Below are 24,441 nucleotides of genomic sequence, written 5' to 3'. Positions count from 1 at the left end.
GCTGATACACAACGCTGGCGCTCGGTGAAACCCATAATTCAGTCTGAAGACTGGAGGAGAGGCCTGGTGTTGCCGGTGAGAGCGAGGGAGCAGCCTGTTGTGACGAGCTGGAGGCAGACATGAATAGTCTTTACTCTCTGTGACTATTCCACCTACGACAGCCCCGACAACTTTTCATAAAAATGCTAATAGGGATTATAGAGGAGGCCTGCAGCCCCTTCCATCAGCTGAAAGAGGCCATTATCTGGTGATTTAGGTGACATTAGTCCTGCAATGCCTCTCTCCACTCCGTCACAAGGGGAGGGAATGGATGCCTTACAGTGGATGGAGGTGTTTCTGTCCCAGGATGGTGGCCTTTCTGCGGTGAGGCTGCTGATTGGCATGTTGAATCATTCTGAATGTGTGTGTGTGTGTGTGTGTGTGTGTGTGTGTGTGTGTGTGTGTGTGTGTGTGTGAGAGCGAGGCGAAGGAACTGAACCCCCCGCCGCCGTCACATTGCATTACCGACTCAGTGGCGCGGTATCATCACATCAAATTAGCCTTAATGAACACAAGCGAGTCGACTGAGGAGAGAGATAATCAAACTTTTATTAAATGACTTAATCTTCTGTACATGCATAATGTCATGGGAAGAGAGATGGGCCTGTGACGTCTGTCTGCGATGGGATGATCTTCACCCCCCCCCACCCCCCATGTGAACGTACATGTAAGCAGAGCTGTCTACCGACCGACTAACACCTAGAGATTATTTGCCACAGTGCAGGAGCTCGCTGAGCAGCTCGTCAGCGGATAAAATTAACTTAATGCAGAAAGTAAAACGCCGCCACCAGCCAAGCCCGTTCCCTCGGGTAAACAAAGAGATGCATTTTTCAAATAGTATGTTCCTTCAGTTCATTTGGTTATCATACAAAAAACAAAATGCCGTTTAGCTCACTCCACACATCTCAGATGCCACACGCAGAGCGGCTAAATCCATCAAATATCGCATAGACAGTAACGTGTAAACGAATTATAGAGAGCTTTTTTTTTTTTTTTTAAAGAATCCTCATACATTTACTAGGCAAGGGTTTCACCCAAAGGCTGAGTATAATACTCCCATGTTAACATTGAAATGCATATCATTCCTATAAAGTTGTGTTATCATTTAAATTGGAAATATTTAAAATACTAAATTCTTCATTGGGGTTGTAGATGCCCTGTTGGGATTCAAATATAAGAAGAAATGATTGGAAGGCACTAAAGTTCATCAATCAAAGCCCCAGGCTGTCACTATTTTTGTGAAGAATTGACAAAAACCTCACTTTGCCCACTTTGGCTGATGGTACTGTCGCAGTAATTATGTTGAATTTGGTCCAAGAGTTCCTCGACAGAAGCTCCAAGTTCTCTGAAACTGCACTCAGACGCCATTCAAGCGTCGCAACACTGGAGATCTGTTTGAAACCGACCCGGGAGACTGCTGTGTGCACAGGAGTTGGTGTGCCCTTCTTTGTGCAGCACGTACATTCATTTTACTTTTGCCTTTTACGACCTTATTAAAAATCCCCCCCCCCCCCCCCCCAAAAAAATGAACACTCTAAATGGCCTATATACAATACATTTACATTAAATATGGATACGATGACAGACGATCCCCGTGAGGACGTTTAGCCTCACAACTAGGGGGGTAAATCCTCCTCAGGGATGTGTTTAAGGCTGTGACTAGTTTACAGTTTCACCTCTAACGCAGAAAGAGACAGAAAGGAAGAGAGATTACAGGCCATGCTGCTGGACTTGACCCAGGGGAGGAGGCCGGGAGGAAGGAGGGGGATGGAGACGCTCCGTTCGTCGGGGAGGAGGCTGCGTCGGGTTCTACCTCGTCAGCTGGCCCACAACTTTCAGCAGAGTCTTGTTCTCCTGTTTCAGTTGCTCGTTCTCGTCCTCGATGTCATCCAGGTCCTGGGACAAAAGCAGACAGCTCTGGGGTCAGAAGCTTCTCGACACATTACGACACATGAATGTTCACGAGGCCTGAGTGTGAGTCTGAGAGTTAAAGTTAGCATCAGGCTCCGCCCTCTAGCCAGACTGCCTGGGTCGCAACAAATTAGACATTAACAGCTCCAATTAGATGTAAATGTTGCCCCAGCGTCGTCTCGTCAAAGTGACACTCCTCAGTTCTTCCACCACCAGTCATTGTGACAATGAGCTCAGCTGCACGCCAGTAAAGTCAAACTACAAGTTTCTACGCAGCATGGTGCCCGGCTACATAGACAAAGCACAGAGAAGCTGGGACTACAACACACACAGAGGGACAGCGACTTCATTCTCTGCTCATTACACCATTACTCCGCCACATCCTTACATAGGAAATACTTGTGCTTCTATATTTATGATCTGAATGTTGGGTTTAGCTATTTTAAAGCAGCTGTAATGAATATTCTTGGAACAAATTGAAAGAGGTGGCTCGTGGAGATGAACCTACACAGAACGATCGTCTGAATTTGCAGACATCCTCGGCGTTGTGGAGCTTTATAGCAATTTTCAACTCATAGTTTCGTGGTCATCGTTACAGTGTTGTATTCAACAAGCTGTACAGATGATTTAGCAGCTAAAGTAGATATTCAGATCGAGATGAGGCTGCAGCTCGTTTCATCAAGTTACTGAAGCTCTCATTAGCTTGAATCAGGCGGATGTACGTGAGCTCTCAGACACGACTCCTCTCTTCAAAGCCTAAATCAAAAGGAGGATTCAAGTTTGAGCGTTCCCGTCTCTTTCTTCAAACTTCCACTGAGAGTTTAATCTACCTCCGCGCTGAGACGGCAGACTGGTTCAGCTGTTATCTCCTACTTTCCCATCAGGCCTTGCGAGAGGCTCTCTCAGGGACATTTCTGATGGCTATCGCCACATTGACCGTCCTTACAGAAAGGCCTTCTCTTATGACCAGCTTCCTGTCCATGCGATGCTATCAGTGTGATGCCTTCTGCAATATTGCACTCTGAGGGGGGAGTACACAAAGAATGATCCCCCGTCTCAAGGTCCAGTTCACAAAAGATATTTGCACTAATGGTACGACGCCCGTAAAGTTTTGAGGCCGAGTGGAATTTGCTCTTTTTTTTGCATCTGATAGCCATCACCCCTGTTTATTAACCCACGATGTGCAGAGCGATCCTCAGACCTTCAGGCAAGGAGTTGCGGCACGATGTGATGCAGAGGACAAAAGAAAAAATCTCATTCAATGTTGCCATTCCATGCACTACAGTTTGGTTCCCACCATCTCTGGAGAAGCTAATAATGTCACTGTCACTGCGTGTGGCTCAGAGCGCTGATCTACGTGAACTGAACTGCTTTTGCAATGAGGCTAATTTGCATACAATAGGGCCACGTCTGTGCCAAATATATGCATTTCACCACTATTTGCATACGTGCAAATAGCAGAGGAGCAGCAGCACACTAATTGCTTGGCATCACAGTTGAGGGTGCGTGACATCCCCTTGCAGGTGTTTTCTTTTCGGTCTTGTTCCTGAGGCTGAGCAGCTGCAAAAAGCCACGCAGTCCTTTGGTGAATTTGCTTAATCGCCATGATTAAAGTCCAGACAACTGAATATGCACACGGCACGGACTGACGTCGAGCCCCTTCTCTTGTTTGGATGTGATCGGCTCTGCAGGGGAGCGCTGTGATCTCTTTTCTCTGGACATCTGAGACATGAAAGCGTTTGAAATGTATCGCCACACTTCCCTTCAGAGACGCCAAACACAGGGATGGATTTTAACGCCCGCCTCTTTGACCGGGAAGCACAGGCAAAGGCTGCGAGTTGAGGACGCACTGTTGACAGAGACGAGGGGTCGGGGAGGTTTCACTCCGACAGCTGAATATAAAGAGACATCAGCTTAGGCGAGTCTCCCCCGACCTTTCACCCCTGATGTGTGACGAGGTAACAGGACCCCGACCCGTGAGGCCGAACCAAACTTAAACACACACTTTAATCCTGCTGGTGGCTTCATGTCAGTGGGGAACGCTCCTGGTGTGATGGTGATAATAATCAGAAGGTAACAAGGCATTTTCTTAACTGATTTCCATGAGGGGGCGAGAGAGACGAGAACCTGTGTCATGCTTTTTGCTCTCAGCACAGTCGGAAACATGAGAGAACAGCGGCTAACAGCAGGAACGGTTCTGAGAGCAGTGGAACTGGAGAGGTGGGGCACTAGTGACTGTAGTACAGAATTAAAAGATATGAGGGGGTCGGGGGGCTGGATGACATCGGACTTTAACACAGGAGACCGCTGTACATTGCCCGTTTCATTCGGAGGACTTTTTGGATAATAGATATATAGTGATTATAAAATAATAAACAGTAATTGTGACCTGGATTTTTCAGCCCGTCAAAGCTGTTTTAAAAGTCGACTGGACCTGTCGTCATGGCAACAGGTCCTTAAGCCCCAACCCTGCAACAGTGCGTGTTTAAGCTTGTTCACAGTGAGCAGGACTACGACTATGATTTCTGGCGAACCCGACACATGAACTCAATTTAGATACAAATGGCGGCTGGCAGGAAGCCGTGAAGTAAAGCCTTTCTCCTGATTGTAATCTTTTTCCTTCACCAGAGCAGACTGACAATACGCCACTGATTGGCTGAAAACTCACTTTGAAAGTGTTAATTGGGAGGTGTTTGAGCTCAGACTGCTGTTACGTCGTACCGAGCCGTCCATAAAACACACTGGCCGAGAGTTACTCAGAAGAAAGTGGAAAGAAATGAAAAGTTATTTTCAGTGGTCACTCTTACTTATTGACCTTTCTCTTTTAAGGCTCAAATGTCGCCAAACCAAAGGAGAGTTTTTAAAAATGCAAACGCATACAAAGCCTCTGAGTAAAATATGCACCTTGTAAAAGTGTAAACATTCCAAAAATAAAGGTTTATCCAAATCCTAATGGACTGCTAGAAAATCACACAGCTATTACAGAAAATGCTGAAATGCCAGATGATGATTTACAACCCACACGAGCCACCCACACATGAAAACACAAAGGAACACTCAAAATATCAGACATCAGAGTAGAAAACCATGTAGGCTGGACTCACTCTGTTCAGCAAGTCAATTTCCTCCTTCAGCTTCCCGATGAGGTCGTCTTTGTCCTGGTGGGCCTTCAGCAACCGCTCGGTCTCCTGGCGCTCTCTGGCCAGCTCCTGAACACACAAACAAGTCGCCAACATGGGCGTTATAAACCTCTTCGCCTGATGGAAACAGGGCACGAATGTTTATGGTAATCGTCAGCTGCACAATGTGGATTGAACAGACAAAAGTGAAGAGGAAGAGGAGCATGGAGGCGCTGGGAGTGGAGTTGCTGCTCCATCGTGTTAAGGTGGTTTGGCTGTTTGATTAGACTTGAAAGCCTCGGGATTCCCCGTGAGGAGATACAGGAAGTAGATACTAAGGCCACTGTTTGGTTCTTTCATCTCACGCTTATGCGTTCTTAATTGATGTGATTTATTTGGATGTTTGGTTCGGATGCAGCCATTCTTTTAATCCATTATAATTGTATTTGATCCTATGGGAGACAATAAAAGTAATCTCAACCTTACTGTCTGGCACTAGAACGCCTCGGATGTGCCAAGCCTACAACTGCAAGCAGCTGTATTCAAGCTTGGAGGAGATTCAGGCCTGTGTATTACATTTTTCTTTGTTGAAAGCACATTTTACTGACCAAAGCATCTGGTTTGAAACGGAGTTAGGGGCTTTGTGGCCTGACAGCTATAATCAGAGATATAATCTAACATTTCTGAATGCAAATTCTTTTCAAATGATACTTAACGCTGTTAAAAGCCAGTGCCTTTCTGTCATCCTCCTTTATTTTATGAAAAAGAAAAGTTCATCACAGTCAGAACATGTTTTATTTTGTATGTACTAAAAGCAGAGCCTGTTAAAGGGTAATTTCCCATAGAAACCAAGCAGAGGTACAGTAGAAGGTGCAGGCATTAATGTAGCGGATATAAATCAGCTCACCAAGGAAACTCTATTCATCCTGTGTTTTAAAAGACACTATTGATACTGTTTTCACTCCAGACTAGTAATACAGACCAAATCTCCATTATCGTTGATACTACAGGGCTTTGGAGATCAGGGACTTGTGAAGATCAAACATGCCGTACATCTCCTACCAGCGAGGCTTTTAACTATTGTTTGTTGGACTCAGAGATTCAGCTGCCAAGCTCATATGAACAGACCTCCGACATACACACCTCCGCCCGCAGAAACAAAAATAAGTGTGTGAGATGGGATTTTCAAAGTGCTTCTCGTCATTTAACTGAGAGAAATGCCTCGCATTGAAGTCACTGAGGTCAAAGCAGTACTTACTTTAAAAACCTTTTTTCCAGAAAGCCACCCAACTGACATTTGATTCTGAGTGGGGTTTCTACAGTGGCGGCGGGGAGAGGTTGAGTGTCTGATCGGAGCGGCGTGGGCAGCAAAGCCGTATCTACAAGGTAAAAGGTCATCGCTTCAACAGCGCTGAGGATTTCTTTCCAGCTAGAAAATCAGAACACAAGCGACGGCTCGCCGGACTCAAAGTGAGAATTCATCTGAACAAAGTGTAGCTGATAGATGCTTTCGGTGCTGAAACAGTTGTGGATGGACTCTTCCAAAACAATTGAAAAGTTGATGGGATTTGGAGGCACACGTCGATCACGAAGCCGACGCCTGCTCTGTGATTTTACATTTGATACTTCTCCAGAAGGCATGTTGTATTTGGAGGGTGCGGCTGACTCTTTGAAGTTCAAACAAAGAAGAACAATCAGGAAGGAACATTAGTGTGCTTTGGTTCCTGTCGGGGCAGCTCCTACCATTAAGAACACTGTTGTCAGGTCCTCAACATTGCTCGGAGTATGTGGGGAGTTAATGATCTAACACTCAAATTACACTCTTTATTTTAAAGGCTGCTGATATCTTTAAAGTTCATAAAAACAATAAAGAAAATCTATCCATGCAGTTACTGAGATTTGAAACAGCTTTTAGACCAAAGAGTAGAGGGAGAAAGCGCACTGAAAATACAATTTAAAACGTAATATATAAAAAAAAAAGTTTAAATAAACTTCTGCAGTGCAGGAACTCACAAAGTCAGAATTGTAATATCCTTGTTGCAGGCTATATGTCTCCATGTCGGTCTCCACATTCAAAACAAATAATTATTTGCTCAGCTGGTATGGATAGGAATTTAATTTGAAAAAATATATTAAAAATGAAAGAAGGAAGTGAGAGTAGAAGAAAAAAACGAATGAAATAAACACACTAAAAGTTGAAACGTGTAGTAAGTGGTGATATAAATAACGGATACTCATTAGGCCGGTGACACAAGATGTTCTATGAAATATCAAGACAGGCGCTGACCTGCTCGCAGCGGGGAGGCGATAAAATCTGCCAAAATGTGTATTCTGACTCATCTGGACCAAGATAGGAAGCAGTCTCAGATACATTAACTCACCTTTTCATCAGCAAAAACACAAACCTAGATGAGGGTCACCTTCAACAATCATATGTGCGTTGTCTACGGTCTGCTATACAATGATAGGTGCAGCTTTATTTGCTGGTAAAGCTTTTTACTTTGACACAAAGAACTGGATGATCATCTCACAGGTCTTGGAACATATTGTGTTGGTCCGGCGTTTTCTTCTAACATAGTTACGGCACACATGTGCCGATCGGCTTGATGTCTGATTCCACGTGTGCACATAAATCACCCAAGTGAATCATTTTCTCCGATAAAGACACGGACATTTCGCTCTGCCGGTCCCTGTAGGCCACGCTGCTCTTTCAATTAAGTGCTGCGTTGATGTCGGCCTTTAATGAAATCATCAACGTTTCCATGGATGCAGTAATTTCACCGCAGCATCCCCCGTGGGACATTTAAGCAGCTCAGCTACAAACTGGTTAAATATCTGACAGAGGAACGCTGCCGTCTTCACGGGGATGCAGCGATGTAATGGACAGGGTCAGAGGTCGTACCTTCTCCAGCTCCTCCATCCTTTTCTCCAGACCCCCTTGTGCTGCAGCTGCTCCGTCTCTGCCGTGGCGGTTGTGGCGTTGCCGGCTGTTCCCCCCCACCTCGTCCTCGGATCCCATCGCTGCCGAGCTGCAGCAAACAAACACGAAAACGTGACTGCAATTATTGAAAAACAACTTGAATGCTCGAGTTTTTCAGGTATTTTTTTTTAAACTTCAATTTTTCACATGAAAGAGAACGACGGACAACAGTGCAGTACTCCCAGCGAGGCTGTTTGAAAGTATGAATCATAGCCACGTTATTAAACTTCAATGGGATGACACATCCATCATCAATGGAACAGGTGGGAATGTGCTCCGCGTGGCCGTCCTTTCAATTAGCCGTGCATTATGAACAACCCTCTACCTTTTATTCCATTCATGGAGAGAAAGCCTTCAAGGTTTCGCAACTTTGGTGCAAAAAGGATTCTGATTAAGAAACAATTTACATATTACAACTTCAAATGGGCTCAAGAATGGCAGCGGTGACGTGTGCTTTTTTGTATGCGGCTCGAGCAGACCATTAACCTTATCTCCTCTTCACCTCCTCCCTACTTAGAGACACATTCAAGGGCAGCGGGGGAAGAATATTCATGTGCAGTTTTTTTTCTTACTGAGCTTATTTCAATAATTATCGACGTGGAAAGTTGGAAGGAGTTGCCGGCTCTGCACCCCGACTCCATCAACTCCAGTTCCAGTAGGAACACATTGAGCCAGGTTTAGAGCATCTCCCAGGGAATCTAATTATGTTGTGTACGTCTGTAGGCTTCACTGAATCGTCTGAAGGGGGCTGTCTGCATACTTCTCCAGCTGAAACAGACAGGATAGCTGCTGGCAAGGACAAATATAACTCCTTTGTAACATCTGCAGCCTTTTCAGGATCTGCCAAATGTGATGCTCCCATCATTTACAAAGTACTTCTAACTCTGAGATGGGAGAGGCAGGAGTTGGCAATATGTTTACCAACTGTCACAATATGGAAAATAGTTTCCCCCCCTTAGCTTTTAGCGGATGTGACAGTGTAGAGACTGATGGGAAATATGGGAGGAAAGTCTTAACCACAAGTTTAAGGATGCTCTGATTCTGAGTATTCAAATGTGAAACTAATAATAGATGGTATTATTATATAGCGCTTTTCTCCAAAGTGCTTTACAGGAATGACTGACATTCACCCATTCACTCACACATTCACACACCGACGGCAGAGTCAACCACGCAGGGCGACAGCCAGCTCGTCAGGAGCAATTGGGGTGAGGTGTCTTGCTCAGGGACACCAGGCAGGAGGAGCCGGGGATCGAACCGGCAATCTTCCGGTTGCCAGTCCAACGCTCTACTGTCTACAAGACAGGTTTTGCTAATTAAGCAAGTGTAATAACTGAGAAGCCAAGGTTTTTTATGTCATTGATTACTTTTTTGTAATTTCCTTAAAGGCTTTGGGACTTCTTACTGTGACGAATGGGATCCTTGATGAACACACTACTTCCTGAAAAGTGAGAACTCCACACAAATCATTTTAGCAAAAATAAAATGACACAGTCTTGATTCAGTTCAGCTGAAAACAAATGAAATACGTTTTTCAACTTTGATTCGTTGTTCATTTGTGTTTTATGGGTTTTTCTGACACACGCTCCAACTTTGGGATTAAACAGCCACCTGCACTAGTGTTGATCAGTGAGACTGATGGTGCTACGAAAACCAAGTATGTATCAAGAATGGTTTATTGGCGACGGTGGGCGTGCATGTAACCATAGCAACTCCCTGTCACCCCTGCATGCGTGTGCACGGTGTAAGAGGAGAGGCAGAGACGTGGCTGAGATCACTCTGATCAGAATGCATGGGAATGAATCACAATATAATACATTTGTGTACATTTACACAATTTATACTTCATGTACTTGTTGCTACACGATGCTGCACCTTATGACTTTAGGATATGATATGTAGAGCATTTAATAACATGACGGTTGGAGTTGTTGATGTCAGTTGTTGAAGGTTTTGTAGTTTTGAGGACTTTTCCCTCCATGTGGTAGAGAAAACCTTTCAAGAAAAAACAACAAAACCATGTATGTGCGGAAATATTGACCAATAAGAAGACTTATGGATTATTAAAAATGCTGTACAGCTTCTCTATTCATGTAAACGCCATTCATAGCAGCGGCCATCGCTTTTCATCAAGCAGGAGTCCTTGGTGCTCGCCTACACCTGAATAAAGTGCATTTCATTTGTCTCTTGGCTCGTGAAGGCTACTCTTCCTTTATCGGCATGAGCACACACGCCAAAGGCTTGTGTGCACACGCACGCCAAAGGCTTGTGTGCACACGCACTCGTACACGCTATGAAGTGTGGCGACGAAGACGCCGAAAAAGGGCGAAACACAAAAACGGTGACGCGCCTGGAGCTACGTCCATGCGTGTCTCGTTTCCAGAGAATCTCCCTGGTCGCGACCACACAAACAGCACACATGCACGGCTGCTCGGCGGGCGTTGAGGTTTTCTAAACATCCAGGGCCTCGATACTAAATATCACGCCGTGGCCCATTAGCACCACGCAGCTCCAGGTCTGGGGGAGAGAGAGGATGAGCCAATCACACGCCCACTGCAGCCTCAGCGGGTGGGAAGGAGAAAGCAGACAAGAGAGCCTATAAACGCTGCAGCCACAGGTATAACATCATCGCTCACAAACTCAAGTGTCAATGTGTCAAAGACGAGTCTGGAAACCACAACACACAGCAGTCGAGTGTCCGGTTAACACCCTGCCTCGCCCCGCTAGATGCCATTCTTCCAAACAGCAAGAAAACATCAACACGTTCACATTCCTCCTGCTGCTGGTTTAAAGTAGTCAGCAATGTCTCCCTGTCCCGTTGCACCAAATCACCAATATGTATGTGTGGGGGCTTGTAAGTGGAGCCTCTCAGTGCCAGCCCTCCTCCAGGGTTCAAGCCTTCCAAATAGGCACAGCTAGCCCAGGTGTGCTTTGGTTCTGAATGCTCCAATATTCCAGGCGCCCTGAACTATCCTAGATGAGCTCAAGGGTATGTAGTTTCATTTATGTGGTTGACAGCAATTTTCAAATCGCAGGAAGCGCAATATTAGTTAAATATGTGTCAAGATGTCATTTAAAATGAATCATATTCTATAGACTAAAGAAAACATCTTCACGTGATGCATCAAAAATCACAAACACGCAATCTTTTACATTACAACATGACTATTTGTGGGAAGCAGGATCAAACTGTGCAGATGAATGGCTTGAATCGAAAAGAGGCACGTTTCTGTAAAGTTGCCCTATCAGCCATCTTGTGCTGGCCGGTCCACCTGGCGGGTTATCTGTTGCAGAACCGCGGAGCGGCCAAGTGGAGCCAGGCCGGCTGATGAGAGCAGCAGCCATAATTACATGGCCAGATTGAATGTCAGTCGGTGAACTTGGCTGTGTTGCCGTGGGCCACAACTTCACAAGTCGGTTGCAAATTAAGCAAAAAAAAAAAAACAACTGGATTCACACACAGATGTTCTGAAAGGACTTCACCACTCGGAGTGATTGATTTCTAAAGGCTGCGTTGGTGGGGATTCAAGTTTTGGTCCCTCAAGTCAGAGATATACAATGTTAATGGAAGCAGATGAACTAGCATTTATTCAAACCACAATTTTGTGCTCTCTTCCAAGACTTTGACAGTGAATTTTCATGGAATGAAAAGAAAATAAACATCTCAAAATCAATCTGTTTGCAGGTCGTTTGAAAAGAAAGCAAGAAAACGTTTGAAAGCCTCTTATCAAACGCAATCTCGCAAAGCAATCTGGAGCGAAATAAATCACACATTTTTTACAAAAGGTTTCAACCCGTCATGCCAGCTACAGCAGTGTAATCAACAGTCATCTTTCTTGAGCCGTGGAAGCATGAAAAGTGCAGCACCGAGGCAGGAAAACAAAAACCCCATCAGCAGTGACGCACCAGGAAGAGGCCCTCGGACCGCCGCTGAGGGAAGCGGCAAGCTGCTGTTTCTCACCCTGGCCTCCTCCTTTGTCTTGATACATGACTAGTGATGCCGAAGCAGATAAACTCCACTCTCAGTGTCGGGGTTATAAAATCAGTCTCACCTCTTGTGGCGGCCGCTCCCAGATCTTGGGGTTTCCTGAAACCAAAAAGGAGAGGATCACCTTTAGTCCACAAACTCTAGAAAGCAGGTTTCATTTTTTTTTACAGTAGTGCTGCTCCGTCTCATTTTCAGAAAACCATCAGACATCAGAAATGACTACTTAGGGGATCATCTGTCGTGCTCATCCGCCTTTGGTGGTTCAACAAAAAGTCCATCTACAGCATAAGAGAAATGTATCAGGAGCCGCATTTAAAAAGCCTTTAGGTTGTGTATGAACGTTTGTGCATCGCAGCTGCCGAGCTGATATATAGATGAGCTTCGTTGCATTTAATAGTTCACAAAGAGCCATTTAGCCCCGAGACGTGGAAGGCAATCTTGTTTTGCAACACGGAGGTGCATGTTTATCTTATTTTCCCATTATGGCATGATCTAAAGGTTGTTTAGATCTATACAGCAGTGATGCGCCAATAAAAAGCCCCTTCGGCCAAACAGCGCTTCCCTGGAAGAATGAGGTGTGTGAGGCGAACACACATCTCCTCCTTCCTAAGGTCTTGTGCAGTGAAGGCTCCCAGGTTTGATTGAGGAGCCGCGGCTCGGCTGCGATCTATCAGTCAACTGGGCTTTAGCGGGCGAAGGGAAACACGGTGCCCGACTCTTAGCATGCAGCGGCCTCTCTGCCTCGGTGACATGTCATCCATTACCCTCGGATGAAATCCCGAACGCCATCCCTTCCCCGGATCTAGCCTGGATACATCCGCTAAGATGGAGGACAGTGAGAGGGCAGTCTGCTGGTCGCACGCTGAATAATACATCATCTGCCCATAAGACCTGGGTCAAGCAGCACCTGGAGTCAAGAGCGCTTTGATGAAATGTGTTTTCCAAACTGACATTTTCGAGGATTTGGTGTAATCCCACAGCTGGAGTTGAAAAGCCAGTTCTAGAGCTGCTCAACCTTTCGCACAAACTGTCTCATGAAGAATTTAGTGGGAGGGATGCTGCTACTCTACATGTGGACCGTACTCTAATTCTAGACTTGGCCTAAACCCCGAGTTGATGTGTTAGAAAAGCAGAACCAGGCTGCAGAAAAAGCATCATTTAAGGATTCAATTATTAAATTATGGATTTCAAAACTAAATTGTTTATTCAGTTAAAGTAGTGAGAAAAAAAATCCATCACAAATGCCCAGGGTTTTTCAAATTGCTTGTTTTGTGTGCGTTTGCTTTGAAGTTGCGATCATAATTATCCATTTCCGTTTGATTGACTCTCCAGTACGGCTACATTCGTCCCAGGGTAAATAATTAGATAAGTGGGTACCCAATCAGTCATGAAATACAAGACAAAAAAAAAGGTTAGAAAGAGTAAGAGCTCTTATAAAACATAGTTGAGATGTGCTGCATATGGCAGAGCCTCCAGTCAATACAGATCACCATATAGAAATAAAAAAAGCTGTCTATATGTAAATGTGTTTACTCTACAGGCTAATGTAACTTGAATCAACAAACAAGATTATTTGTATATACAATTGACCTGAAACCAGGAACCTGACTGTGCAGGAAACAATTGTTTGGTCTCCTTATTTCCCAAGAAATGTTAATTCATCTGTTTTGTTGCGTGCAGCATGAGCAAGTTCCCGTTGGCCTCCCGACACGGGTCAGTGACTGGATTGATTCTTCTTCTGAGGTGAAAAAGGGTTGAAATATGAGTCAAAACAACAATATGAGGAATATGCGGTCAGCAGACGTTTGTGAAGCGATGCCAATCCTCATTTGCACACAGTAACAACCAAAAGCGCCAAGAAGGACTCTGATATATGCAATCAAAGACTTGGTAGTAGACTTTAGAGCCGGAGAATTTATAAACATAACTGGTATGAAATAAATCCGGTTTTCAAAGTGCAGATTTTAATTAAACGCAGTGACTTGCAGGGCGACATTCCTTCTATTAGTGAGGGATTACAAAAGGATAAACATCGCTCTGTGCAGCCGGTAAACCTGGGAATGAAAGATCCCGGACTGTTCGCCACATTACTACGATGTGCCCACCTCCTGCCTGGGATATGAATCTGCGAGGCAAGGTCAGCGTAATGTGCGACTTCTTCACTGCACACAAGCCTGTGCAACTTTATTTATCATGCTGGAGCGGCGCTGACAGCTCCCATGAGCCCGGCTGCAGAGCTACTAAGAATACAGAGACGAATATCAACAATAAAACAGGTGCTTTATCACTGAACGCCAGCAGATTGCTGTTTGATGGGCATTTCTGTGTGTGTGTTTGTGCGAGGAACACTCAATGCCACTTCTGAATGTGTGATGAAAAAGATCCAAAATGTCTCGTCCCGGACTTTTTATGGCTGTGATCTGTGATTTATGACAGCGGCTCGTTAAAGTCAAAAATCCCCAAAGGAATGCTATCTCACTCCGTGGGAAGGTGATACCGGGGCGTCGCAGCGCATTTCTCTGATAAAGATCACAATTTGACTTCAGGCGTTCAATAACAGAGAGGGATGCTCTTCAAATAAGCATCCATGATGACTGGCATCACTGGAGCAAACATATGAACCAGCTCAACTTTGCTACTGGGAAGTCCCTCGAGTGCCGTCTGCCTTCCAAAGAAAACATTCCCCCCGTTGCTTATTGCTGCCATTTATTCTTGACGTGCAGACATTTCCCACAATGCTTATGGGCCGACATTGAACCTAGACAATGATGCACTGATCTATTCATATAGCAGTTCTCTCACGCAGCATTTTAATTCAGATGCAACATCACCTGGCTGCCTCAGTCTTTGAGGAAATGATGTCAGATGTCAAAATACCAGCCTGGCACATCAATGGAAGGCCGAAAATGTAAACAGGTTGACCGGCGGGTTAACCTCTCGGCCTGTTTGTGACCGATAAAGGTGTTAATCAAAAGGTGGCTTCCTCTAGAGTCTTTAAATCAGCTTTTCTTGCACCCAAAAAATCTATGCTGCCTAATGCGCGTTTATTTTGATGCTTTCAATGGTTGGCTGGTTTGCTGTGAACATTTTGAGTTTCTCACCAACTTCCTTCAGTATTTTTGCAGGCAGCAGTCCTGTCAAAGAGAAATATTGGTGTGGTTCAGTGGGCTTCTATAACGGCGATCCTTTATATCAACACAAGTGTGAATGTGATCAAATATTGTTTCAGGCCACAGGATGAAAATCCAGCTTCATGCTGCTCCTGGTTGGAAATGCCATGTGACGGGTAGCGGTTATTTCCACAGTGCTCGACATCGGCAGCACATTTGGGGCTGAAAGGTACAAATTAAAAATGCAAACGAGGCTCGTTAATAAGTGCTGGATGGAGACTCAGCCGTGTGTTCTCCATGTGGGAGAGAGACAGAAGAGGAAGACTGTTGTGGACCTGGCGCCACATTAAATGCAGATGATCCCGAGGAATGTTCCATATGGTTCTGACTGTTGGATCCCTGGAACAGGTTTTCTTGTAGGACTCGCATACCAGAGGGAGGTAAGGCCTGATAACCAGGACCACATGCCTGCAGAGGGCCTCTCTCACCGGCACATATCAGATGCATGTGTCCTGATGCGTGTCCGTGCACAAACACACACAACGCCACTATAAATGGAACACAGGTCCCTCAGGACGAGATGGAAAAGGAATATCATTACTGAATTTAAAACATCTGATGTATGTTTCACATCCTGCGTGGAGTTTCCATTATGTCCTAACGAAGGAGAGCTGCGGCTTGTTTTGGTTGGGGAATGCTCCGAGACCCGGGGAGGCGGTTTACAGCCCTCCAGCCCCCCAACGAGAGTTAATATCTGGACTTTCTGTCCAGATATCTTGATACCGGAGAAGAGGCCCGACTGGAGGCTGTATATCATAACGAGCCTGACATAGCAATTGCTTGTCTCTCGTTGATAGATGGTGCGCCGAGAGGAGCGGCACATTTTTGGGGATGCTCCATCTTCACAGACGTCTTACCTGACAGCTCTGCAGTAAATCCCCTGACCACACTGGACCTCTCCGGCTCTTTATTTCTCCCGCTCTGCCTCCCTATGAGCGAGCTTGCACGGGACCCCCAGCAGAACACGTACGCCACTTTAATATGAGTGACAGTGGTTCGTTTTCTGGCTCCGTGTCGGGAGGCGATAGATTCAGCAGGCGTGAATGGACTGTTCCTATGAATGAGCACATCGGATGCTGCAGAAGAAGAGCCTGATTCGACTGAAGAGCTTGTTGTTTGTTCAGGCGTGGACTGCCTTCTGTAAATTGTCAAACCCTGTGCCTTGTATTTTCTATCCGGCCCACGTCTCAGCAGGTGCTGTCACAGCCTTCCTGTTAGTGTGCTGTTTGTGTACATATTTCATACACAAGCCCTCGCCTCGCTAAACAGCCTCAGACACTTCCAGTCCCGAAAAACCAAATAAGCCTGTTGATGCAGAACAGCCGATGCATCTGGAATGCGACTCGTAGCTACATCCACCAGAGTCGTCGCCCGGTGGTGGAGAGCCATTTGATTGTTTTTGTTATTTCTTTCAAATAGCTATTTTTATGTAAATCAGGTTTTACAGAAATACAGTGGTTGCCGCCGCTTCACAGCTGGATGCTTCTCACATCCGGCACGCGCTCCGTTTCTTATTGAAAATCACTGTGTTTGCAGTTCAAATTACAAACGCTACACTGCCGCGTATTAACTGCTTTTCTGGAACGACAGCATAAAAAGACCCAGATTACGAGCGTGACATTTCTCATTCGGTTTCCCTTTTTCTTTAATTGATTTGCGTCTTCACTCGACAGACGCCTGCTGGACTTATTCAGAGGAGAGCAGAGCGTCTCTGCGTGGCTTCACTTTTATCAAATAAGCAAGATTGCCTGGCGAGATTGAAAGACTCATTCTGCAGACGAAGACCCAGACACCTGGTACACAGAGCAGACACCTGGTACACAGAGCAGATCCCTGGAACTCTGGCTTTCAAATGAGGTTTGATGTGTGTTTTTAACATCGTGGACTTTGAAAGTTGTGTTTGACGTAAAAGATACCGCTTTGTTTCTATTGATGTTTCGCTTATTTAGTTTGTAAAACAATGGAAAGGTGCTTCTAACAGTAAAATCCAAAGATGTCAAACTAACAGTGAATTAATACAGAATGATAAGAAAAAACATCTCTCGAAAGTCAAATGAACATTCAAAATATCTAGTTAATGTCACACACATTTCCCCCCCAGTGAATAACCATCCCTCTAAGTAGCGTTACCAGCATTTTAGGATGAATCTTATTGCTTTTAACATATTTCACAGTGATGATGAAATGCAGAGAAAGCCTTCGGGTTTAGCATCACTGCAGCTTTTCACACAAACTCAGCCCCTGAGCTTTCTGGGTGTCTCCCTGAGCAACAGTGCCTCTGTTTGGCAGCACCGATGTATCATTCTGTGCAACATGCTGCTCCAGTGGAGCCTAGAATACACATCGTGTCTCTCCTTTGACTGAAGTGGAAGCTGAGTTATCAGAGACACAATCAATAGTTAGATACCATCGGAGTTGTGTCCTCCCTCCCTCCTGTCATGTCACGTCTTACAGTTATGTGGCCGGTGGCAGGGTCAGCCATCATGGCCTCGTTCTGGAACGTGTTGGCCTGAACCAGCTCCTCCTCCTCCCTCCTGTTCTTCTCCGCCGCGTCGTCATCGTCCAGCTCATCCAGGCTCTGTGAGGAAGAGGAAGACAACGATGAGATTAGATCAGCCTCCGAGGGAGCACAGCGCAGTCACATGCACACCAGAAATCAGGTTATGGGGAGAAACCGTATCAAGACAAGAAGAAATCAGAGACGCATTTTGTTTTGGAGAAGTTTCACCGATTTGCTGTGCAAGAAAATCACTTGTGGGATACATGGTTACTCTAAAACCTGCGTACACGCAGCTCCTCAGTAATCTCATTTCTCTACCAACCACGCCAACCAAGTTTGAACCATGGCTGGTCCATTTCATGCTGCATTACAGTATTGCATGTCTATTCTGGTGTCAGTTTCAGTCTCAGGGTCAAATTCACACAGAATGGAATGCGGATTCTGAGAGCACCATTAATTACGCATCGCTTTTAACCGCTATCTGACCCGTCTCACGGTCTGATTCACCAGAGATATTGCACTTATGATTTAAAAAAAAAAAAAAAAAAAAAAAAAAACTCCAGACAGAAACGTGCTTGTAAACATGGCCAAGAAATCTCCAACAGAAATCTGGCTGTAAAATCAAGTTTCTTTAATCTCCTACTCCGGTTTTATTCTCATTTACGTGACGTAAAGAAATCAGGGCTCTGCAGAAAGTCAACAGTAACTCGGTCACTTCAGTGCATGCTGACGCACTGACGGGCGAGGCCTTTCCCACCATAACAGTGATGTTGACCTCTGACTCAACGCAGCCGGGGTCTCCTCTCAATCCTCTTAAGACATGATCACATTCACTTCCAGGAATCCCTGAGGAGCTGCAGCTCAAACACTACCAGCAGACGGACTAGTCAGGCAACAGGAAGACGGCTTGTTCAGGGCCTTTCACCTCCCGGGGACGGTCGGAGGGGATTTCTGACCGGTGGAATGTCCCTTGAAAACACAATAAAAGACATGCACAAACAAACAGAGAGCAAACAACGCTCCGACAGAGGAGCGGGGGAGTTAGCTCATATTATTTAGATGCACAGCCTGGGAGAACCTCCAACTTCACTCCTCGTAATCTTAGCGTTGTCATGAAATATGTGCACAGCCTCGGCTTCCTATTTGCACTACTTTGCGGCGAACCGTGCGGCGGAGTTAGCGGGTTCATCCGTCAGGAGCAGCGAAGAGTAAACAGAGCTCAACGTTAGGATGGATGGCTGGATGGTGACGAGAGACAGAGGTCGGAGCCAAACTCCCAGAGGGCCACAATGCAAACCAGTCTTTCCTGTTTCATGCTGCAGGGAGAACAAAAGGTGCCAACTCAAAAGGCCCTTTCCTGGTAAAAATAGCCTTACAAGGTTAACAAGGAATGCAGTCATTTGCAAGGCCTTTCCTGCCAAACGGTTTATCAGTTGTCCTTGGGGAAAGCTCCAGCCCTTTTTCTTTTTTGACTCTCACTGTGGGTCGACCGCCAGCACTCTCTTCTTCTCTAGGGCCCACCAGCTCCACCATGCATCCACACAGTAACAGGAGCAGGCCCTGCAATGAACACACTCGATTCCCACATTGTCATGTTCTTGCATTGGATTGCACTTTTATGTACTTGCACATTAAATGTCTTCTTGCAACAATTTACAGTTGCCAACTACTCGGCACCATTTCAAAAGTAAGACCAACCAAATGGAGGGAATAAAGGGTTTCTTAAAAAGAAAAAGAAAAACCCTTAAAGTAAACAGAAGTTCTTCTTTGTCAACACTAAGTGAAATGTGCAGTGACTAACCAGTCTGAAATGTGGAATTGGGAATCTCAACGTTTATTTTGGATAGAGATTGCAGCCCGTTTTGCCCTCTAGTGTTTCAAATTGCTGTGAAATTCTTCTATTCCAACTAAAGGGAAAGGGGGATCTGCCTGCAACCATATAAGGGCTGTTTTTGCCTTGAATTCATAAAAAGGGGTCCGTGTCTTTCCCTGGCCAATGTCTAACCTTGGACCAAGGAACAGGCAGGAAAGGTGTGGAGGGATGAATGAGTGACGCTTGACATTGATTGTTGTCTATCTGCTCGGATATAATCATTACAAAGTGTGTGCACATCCAGGCAAGATACTCAGGTCTTACAATAACAATACTTATAAATAAAACGGTTTATTTGGAGCTGAACAATGTGCAGACACGGTTGGTGCGTTGCATATTCTGAAAGAACAAATTATGTAATGTAGTGTATATTTAATACCAAAAACATCTGGATTTCTTCCCTCTTCTTTTAAATATGCTACTCTCAATCTTAAGTACCGTTTTGGTTAGCTGGGTGCATGCTGATGCACCTGATTACACATGATGGAAGCATGTGTAACACTACACCATGACTGTCTGATTGATTAATATGCAAAACTCTTCAATGAGCCTGAATTACATTTTTAATACTCCTGGAAATAAAGTCAATATACAATCAGCTGTGATGAACGGCCCCCTAATGAGCCATAATTTGGGTTAATGCTGTAAGATGCAGCCCGAAGTCGATACGCATAACTTGATCAACATGGATTCCTGTGATGATGATGACACACGCCAAGTTAAAGAGATTAAAAAGACGAGCTGAAGAAGAAGCAGCCAGGTTTCCAGAATACTCCCTGCTTCCTGTTTATAGCAGGACCAAGACTCGGGGCCCCACAAGAGGGTCTTCTTAAGTAAAACCAGTAAAAGACATATCCTGGTCTGTCCCAGCCTGGAGACCCACGTCCATCCCTCTGCACATGAAGAATTAAAGAAGCTACATCTGGAGCAGAGCTTCACGCTGGATTGGTAGTTCTGTTGTGGTTGGAAACTCTCCCTTCGCAGAGGATAATAATCAGTCATCTAGCCTGAAGCCCCTGGCTGCAAATATCTCAATGAATCGGATTCCTTGTCTGCACAACAGCAGGCTGTGTGCTTTAGCTCCCCTACTCTGACATTTGCCTTTTCAAGTGACTGTCAGAGTGATGAAGCAACGTGGTGGAACTGAGGGGGCTGAGTACATTATGTGGCGGTAGACCTACAGCAGAACACGGAGTCTATCAAGAAAGTACTAAATGATGGGCTGCCAAAGGCTGATGTCACCTAATGTGAACCCGGACAGGGGTGCATTGTACTGAAGAATGCTGCACTTTATGCCCATGGGGGACATTTGACACTGAGTTTAGTTTAGTGTAGGATTAAGTGGCATCTAGTGATGAGGTTGCAGACTGCAACCTGTTCAACATCCCTTCGCTTAGATAACATAAAAAAATGCTTGTTGATTTGTCCATTCTGGGCTACTGTAGATGGCGGTGCAGTGTCGCTGACTACTTAAAGAATACCTGCTTACTATTTAACAAGGTTGTGGTCAAGAGCAAGACTAGATCCAGTCAAGTGTGAGTCAAGGGTCCAAAGGCAGTCGAGACCAATTCAAGGCCGAGTCCAGAGCAAATTAAGTGCTTTTCAAGACAGGCAACACTGGCTTTCCGATGCTAATAGTGATCGAGGAGAAATAATATACAAATTCTTTCTCTGATCATGAAGCCCCATGTTACCGTCTAATTCTCAGGATTTTTATAAGCTATGATCATCTACTCACATCCAGGCGCCCTCTCACCCTCTTAATCTTCCTCTCCTTGGAGTTATATCCAGACACTACTAATTCTAATATACACCAATGATAATATAGAGTATTATATTACATGTCTCCCAACACGTTCCCCTACATCCTACACACTGGACCTTTAAGTAGGAGGTGACAGTCCGTGTCACCCTTTAACTATAAAATAAGTGAGGGAAATTGAGTGCATAGAGTTCATAATAGCAATAAAAGGGCTCATTTCACAATCATCTTTACAAGCCGGGGTCTTACATCATCATATATCACATTTTATGAAGCCAGAGGTGATGATGACTAAGCTAAATGAATGCAAACCGATAGTAAAACTCTCTCTGAATTCTTCCCCTTATTGCATTCATACTTTACAAAGACAAGGTCACGTTTCAGAATTGTCAACACAAAAACACTGTTCAGCTGCTCCGACACAATAGAGGCATTTAAAGCTACAGTGGCCTCCATGGCAACCGCTAGTGCAGCAATGCACCTCCATTGTTTCTAACAGTTATATCCCGGCTTCATGACTAAATAGGAAGTTTCAGTCTTTTTCAAATTAAGTTATTGACTCCAGAGTGATGATTTAATACATTAAACAGTCAGAAAGAAAGAAAAAACCTATTGAGCACTCATGCAGGCAATAACCACATATTCTATTGGTAATGTGTAGAATGTGTAATAATAATAAAGGCATTCTATTCTACTTGAGCTATATTATTTTTATGTTTGACTGGATTCATTATAGTCCAACATGGACTTTAGGCTGACATTTTATTTAAACACAGCTGACTGTAGGCATTTACTGATATTGAATGTACTCTGATTCCAGTACATTTAGATTCACAATGTTGGTACTTCAGTGAATGTAGTTTATTTTCAAGCCCAAAGCCAAATCTTCTTCTCAGAGAGCCGACTGGAGGTCCAACAGGAACATCCACGCTGCCTCGTCACTGCCAGTGGCCCGTCCACTTAGCCCTCAGATTTATCTCTAAACAAGCAAAGGGCACCTCCACCGGAGGTACACTCTTATACAGCAGGCTTAATGACTTGTGTGTATTAATCGCCTGCCACTCGCCGCAGCACAGCGACTTCATTAAGATGATCTATTGGAGAAGAGGGACACCGGCACACCGATGCCCACTGTCTTTGGAATCAGGACAGCCAGCTCAGACAGCAGGAGAGCCGGGGCGGCGCTCAGGTACGACACAGAGCTGCTGGCTGGTTAACGTGACACTACAGACCGCCAAGGTCAGTGATAGGTCCAGGATGTACGCCAACTCTGAGCGGGAGTGAGACATCATCTGACAGCCTGAAAAAGGTGTGACTGGACTTCCACTGATCTGTGGCAAAAATATGACAATTAATCCTGGATGGAAAGCTAATGCGTCAGCTTTGTCCGAAATATTAAACTTCTTTCTTGAAGTATGTTAAGTAAGAAGTGTTAAAATGTCATCAAGATGGCACTGGTATGTCTGAACAAAAGGTTTAGAAGTGGAATGTTCTCAAAAGAGTGCGCTCTTGTTTCTCAAACAACTTTTGCTCCACTTTTATCCGACCAATAGAGTCTATTTTGGGATTAAAATCTCGAGTTCAAGCCAAAATGGCAGCATAGTTTCTCCACGCAGACCAACACAGAGCCAAGGCAGAAGAGACCCAACAGGAAGAACATTAAAGCAGATTAAAAACACAAACTAAAGCTGCATTGTCAAGAATTACCGCCATTCCATTCAAGATGTATCACCATAGTCCGTCTGCTTTTTATTCACCGTTTCCCAAATCTGATGCCTTTTTCATTTAAGTCCCAACATTCCACAACACGGTCCTTTGTGAGAGGGTCGTTTGGGGACAGAGTGGAGTCGAACAGAGGACGAGACATGGAAGCATGCGCTGGCTACAGACCCCCGCGTCGCTAGCTTCAAAACAGAGTATTTATCAAGTGAAAACTTCCACTGTTTTAGCTTTGAACTTGAAGTTTGCTTGACCCTCATTTTCAGTCCAAGTGAAACTATAATATTTTAATCAGCATTCAGCCAGACCTCAAAATGAGTTTTGCTTTACAGGGGGGGTGCAGTAAAAAAAAAAAAAAAAAAAAGAGCTCTTTTGACAAATAAACAACAGGGGTCCGGCTGGGAGTGCTGACCCAGAGATAGCAGCATCAGCATTCCTCTGGATGTGTCAGACAGCCGAGCCCTGAGGGCAGAGATCTTTGACTGTCTGCAAAAGCTATTTTTCTCTGGTCCACAACCTCCACATCAGGCTGGAACGGTGTGTGTGTGTGTGTGTGTGTGTGTGTGTGTGTGTGTGTGTGTGTGTGTGTGTGTGTGCAGGGTTGAGAGGACAGAGGAGTACTTGCAGCTTCGCTGGGGTTCACTCTGTATAAACGGGGCTTTACACTCCAACACCGCAGACCTCCACAGAAAACCACACGGGCTCCCTGCTCGGTCCTCTGCTGGAGATGTTGAGCTTGGCAGGCCGTCTGGAAGCGGAGCTCGTAGACACATCGGCAGGCCGATATCACACAGCTATCGGTGTCCGCGTGCAAAAAGAAGTCGCAGAGCAGAAAACTGCAGTGGCAAATGTTTCACTGGCAGCTTTATTGGATTGTATATTTGACTTGTTCTCATTTCAAGAACATCAAGGTTTCTCCTGTCAGAAACTGTCAGTCATTCTTCTAATCCCTTCAAACAGCATCACCTTGAATAACCCACTTCCCTGCTTTAAACGGGCTTCCTGCAGCCCCACGCAGTGCCTCTGACCTGAACACTCCATAATAGAGTTGTGGCTGACCAGCTTTAAGAAGAGTAAAGACAGTTTACCAAACTTCTCAACACCACTGTATGAGCTGGCAGAATGTTAATCCAATGAATCATCTATTTTAGAAACAGCAGTATTATTTCGTCCGTCAAGCTCAGGTGGAAAACAATTATTATCAATTCAAACCAGCATCCGGCTCTGGATGAGCTCTAAAGTGAGTATTGAGGGCGGTGAAATCGGGTGAAATCCATTCAAATTCATGACTTAATTAGTCAAAGAGCCAAACGAAGGGGTTAAAGTGTAAAACCCCAAAAAATAAAAATAAATAACTGCCAGTTCGTGAGTCAAACACAT

General features: G+C 45.0%; 1 protein-coding gene across 1 annotated transcript in view; it reads right to left on the bottom strand.

The window, feature by feature from the left end:
* Window positions 1-568: 568 nt before the first annotated feature.
* The window catches only part of pawr (PRKC, apoptosis, WT1, regulator), a 57,615-nt gene continuing 33,742 nt past the window's right edge, over window positions 569-24,441 (bottom strand). Inside the window, exons 3-7 of the mRNA XM_084039000.1 lie at window positions 17,660-17,785; window positions 12,102-12,136; window positions 7,972-8,098; window positions 5,055-5,159; window positions 569-1,935 (exon numbers count right to left, since the gene is read on the bottom strand). Coding sequence (XP_083895126.1) covers window positions 1,849-1,935; window positions 5,055-5,159; window positions 7,972-8,098; window positions 12,102-12,136; window positions 17,660-17,785 — 480 coding nt within the window. The 3' untranslated portion in view covers window positions 569-1,848. The remainder of the gene's footprint in view (window positions 1,936-5,054; window positions 5,160-7,971; window positions 8,099-12,101; window positions 12,137-17,659; window positions 17,786-24,441) is intronic.

Source organism: Eutrigla gurnardus, assembly GCF_963514095.1.
Source record: "Eutrigla gurnardus genome assembly, chromosome: 21".
NCBI classification, from domain to species: Eukaryota; Metazoa; Chordata; class Actinopteri; order Perciformes; family Triglidae; genus Eutrigla; species Eutrigla gurnardus.
Note: the sequence above shows the minus strand (reverse complement) of the source record. Positions and strands in the feature narration are given on the sequence as shown.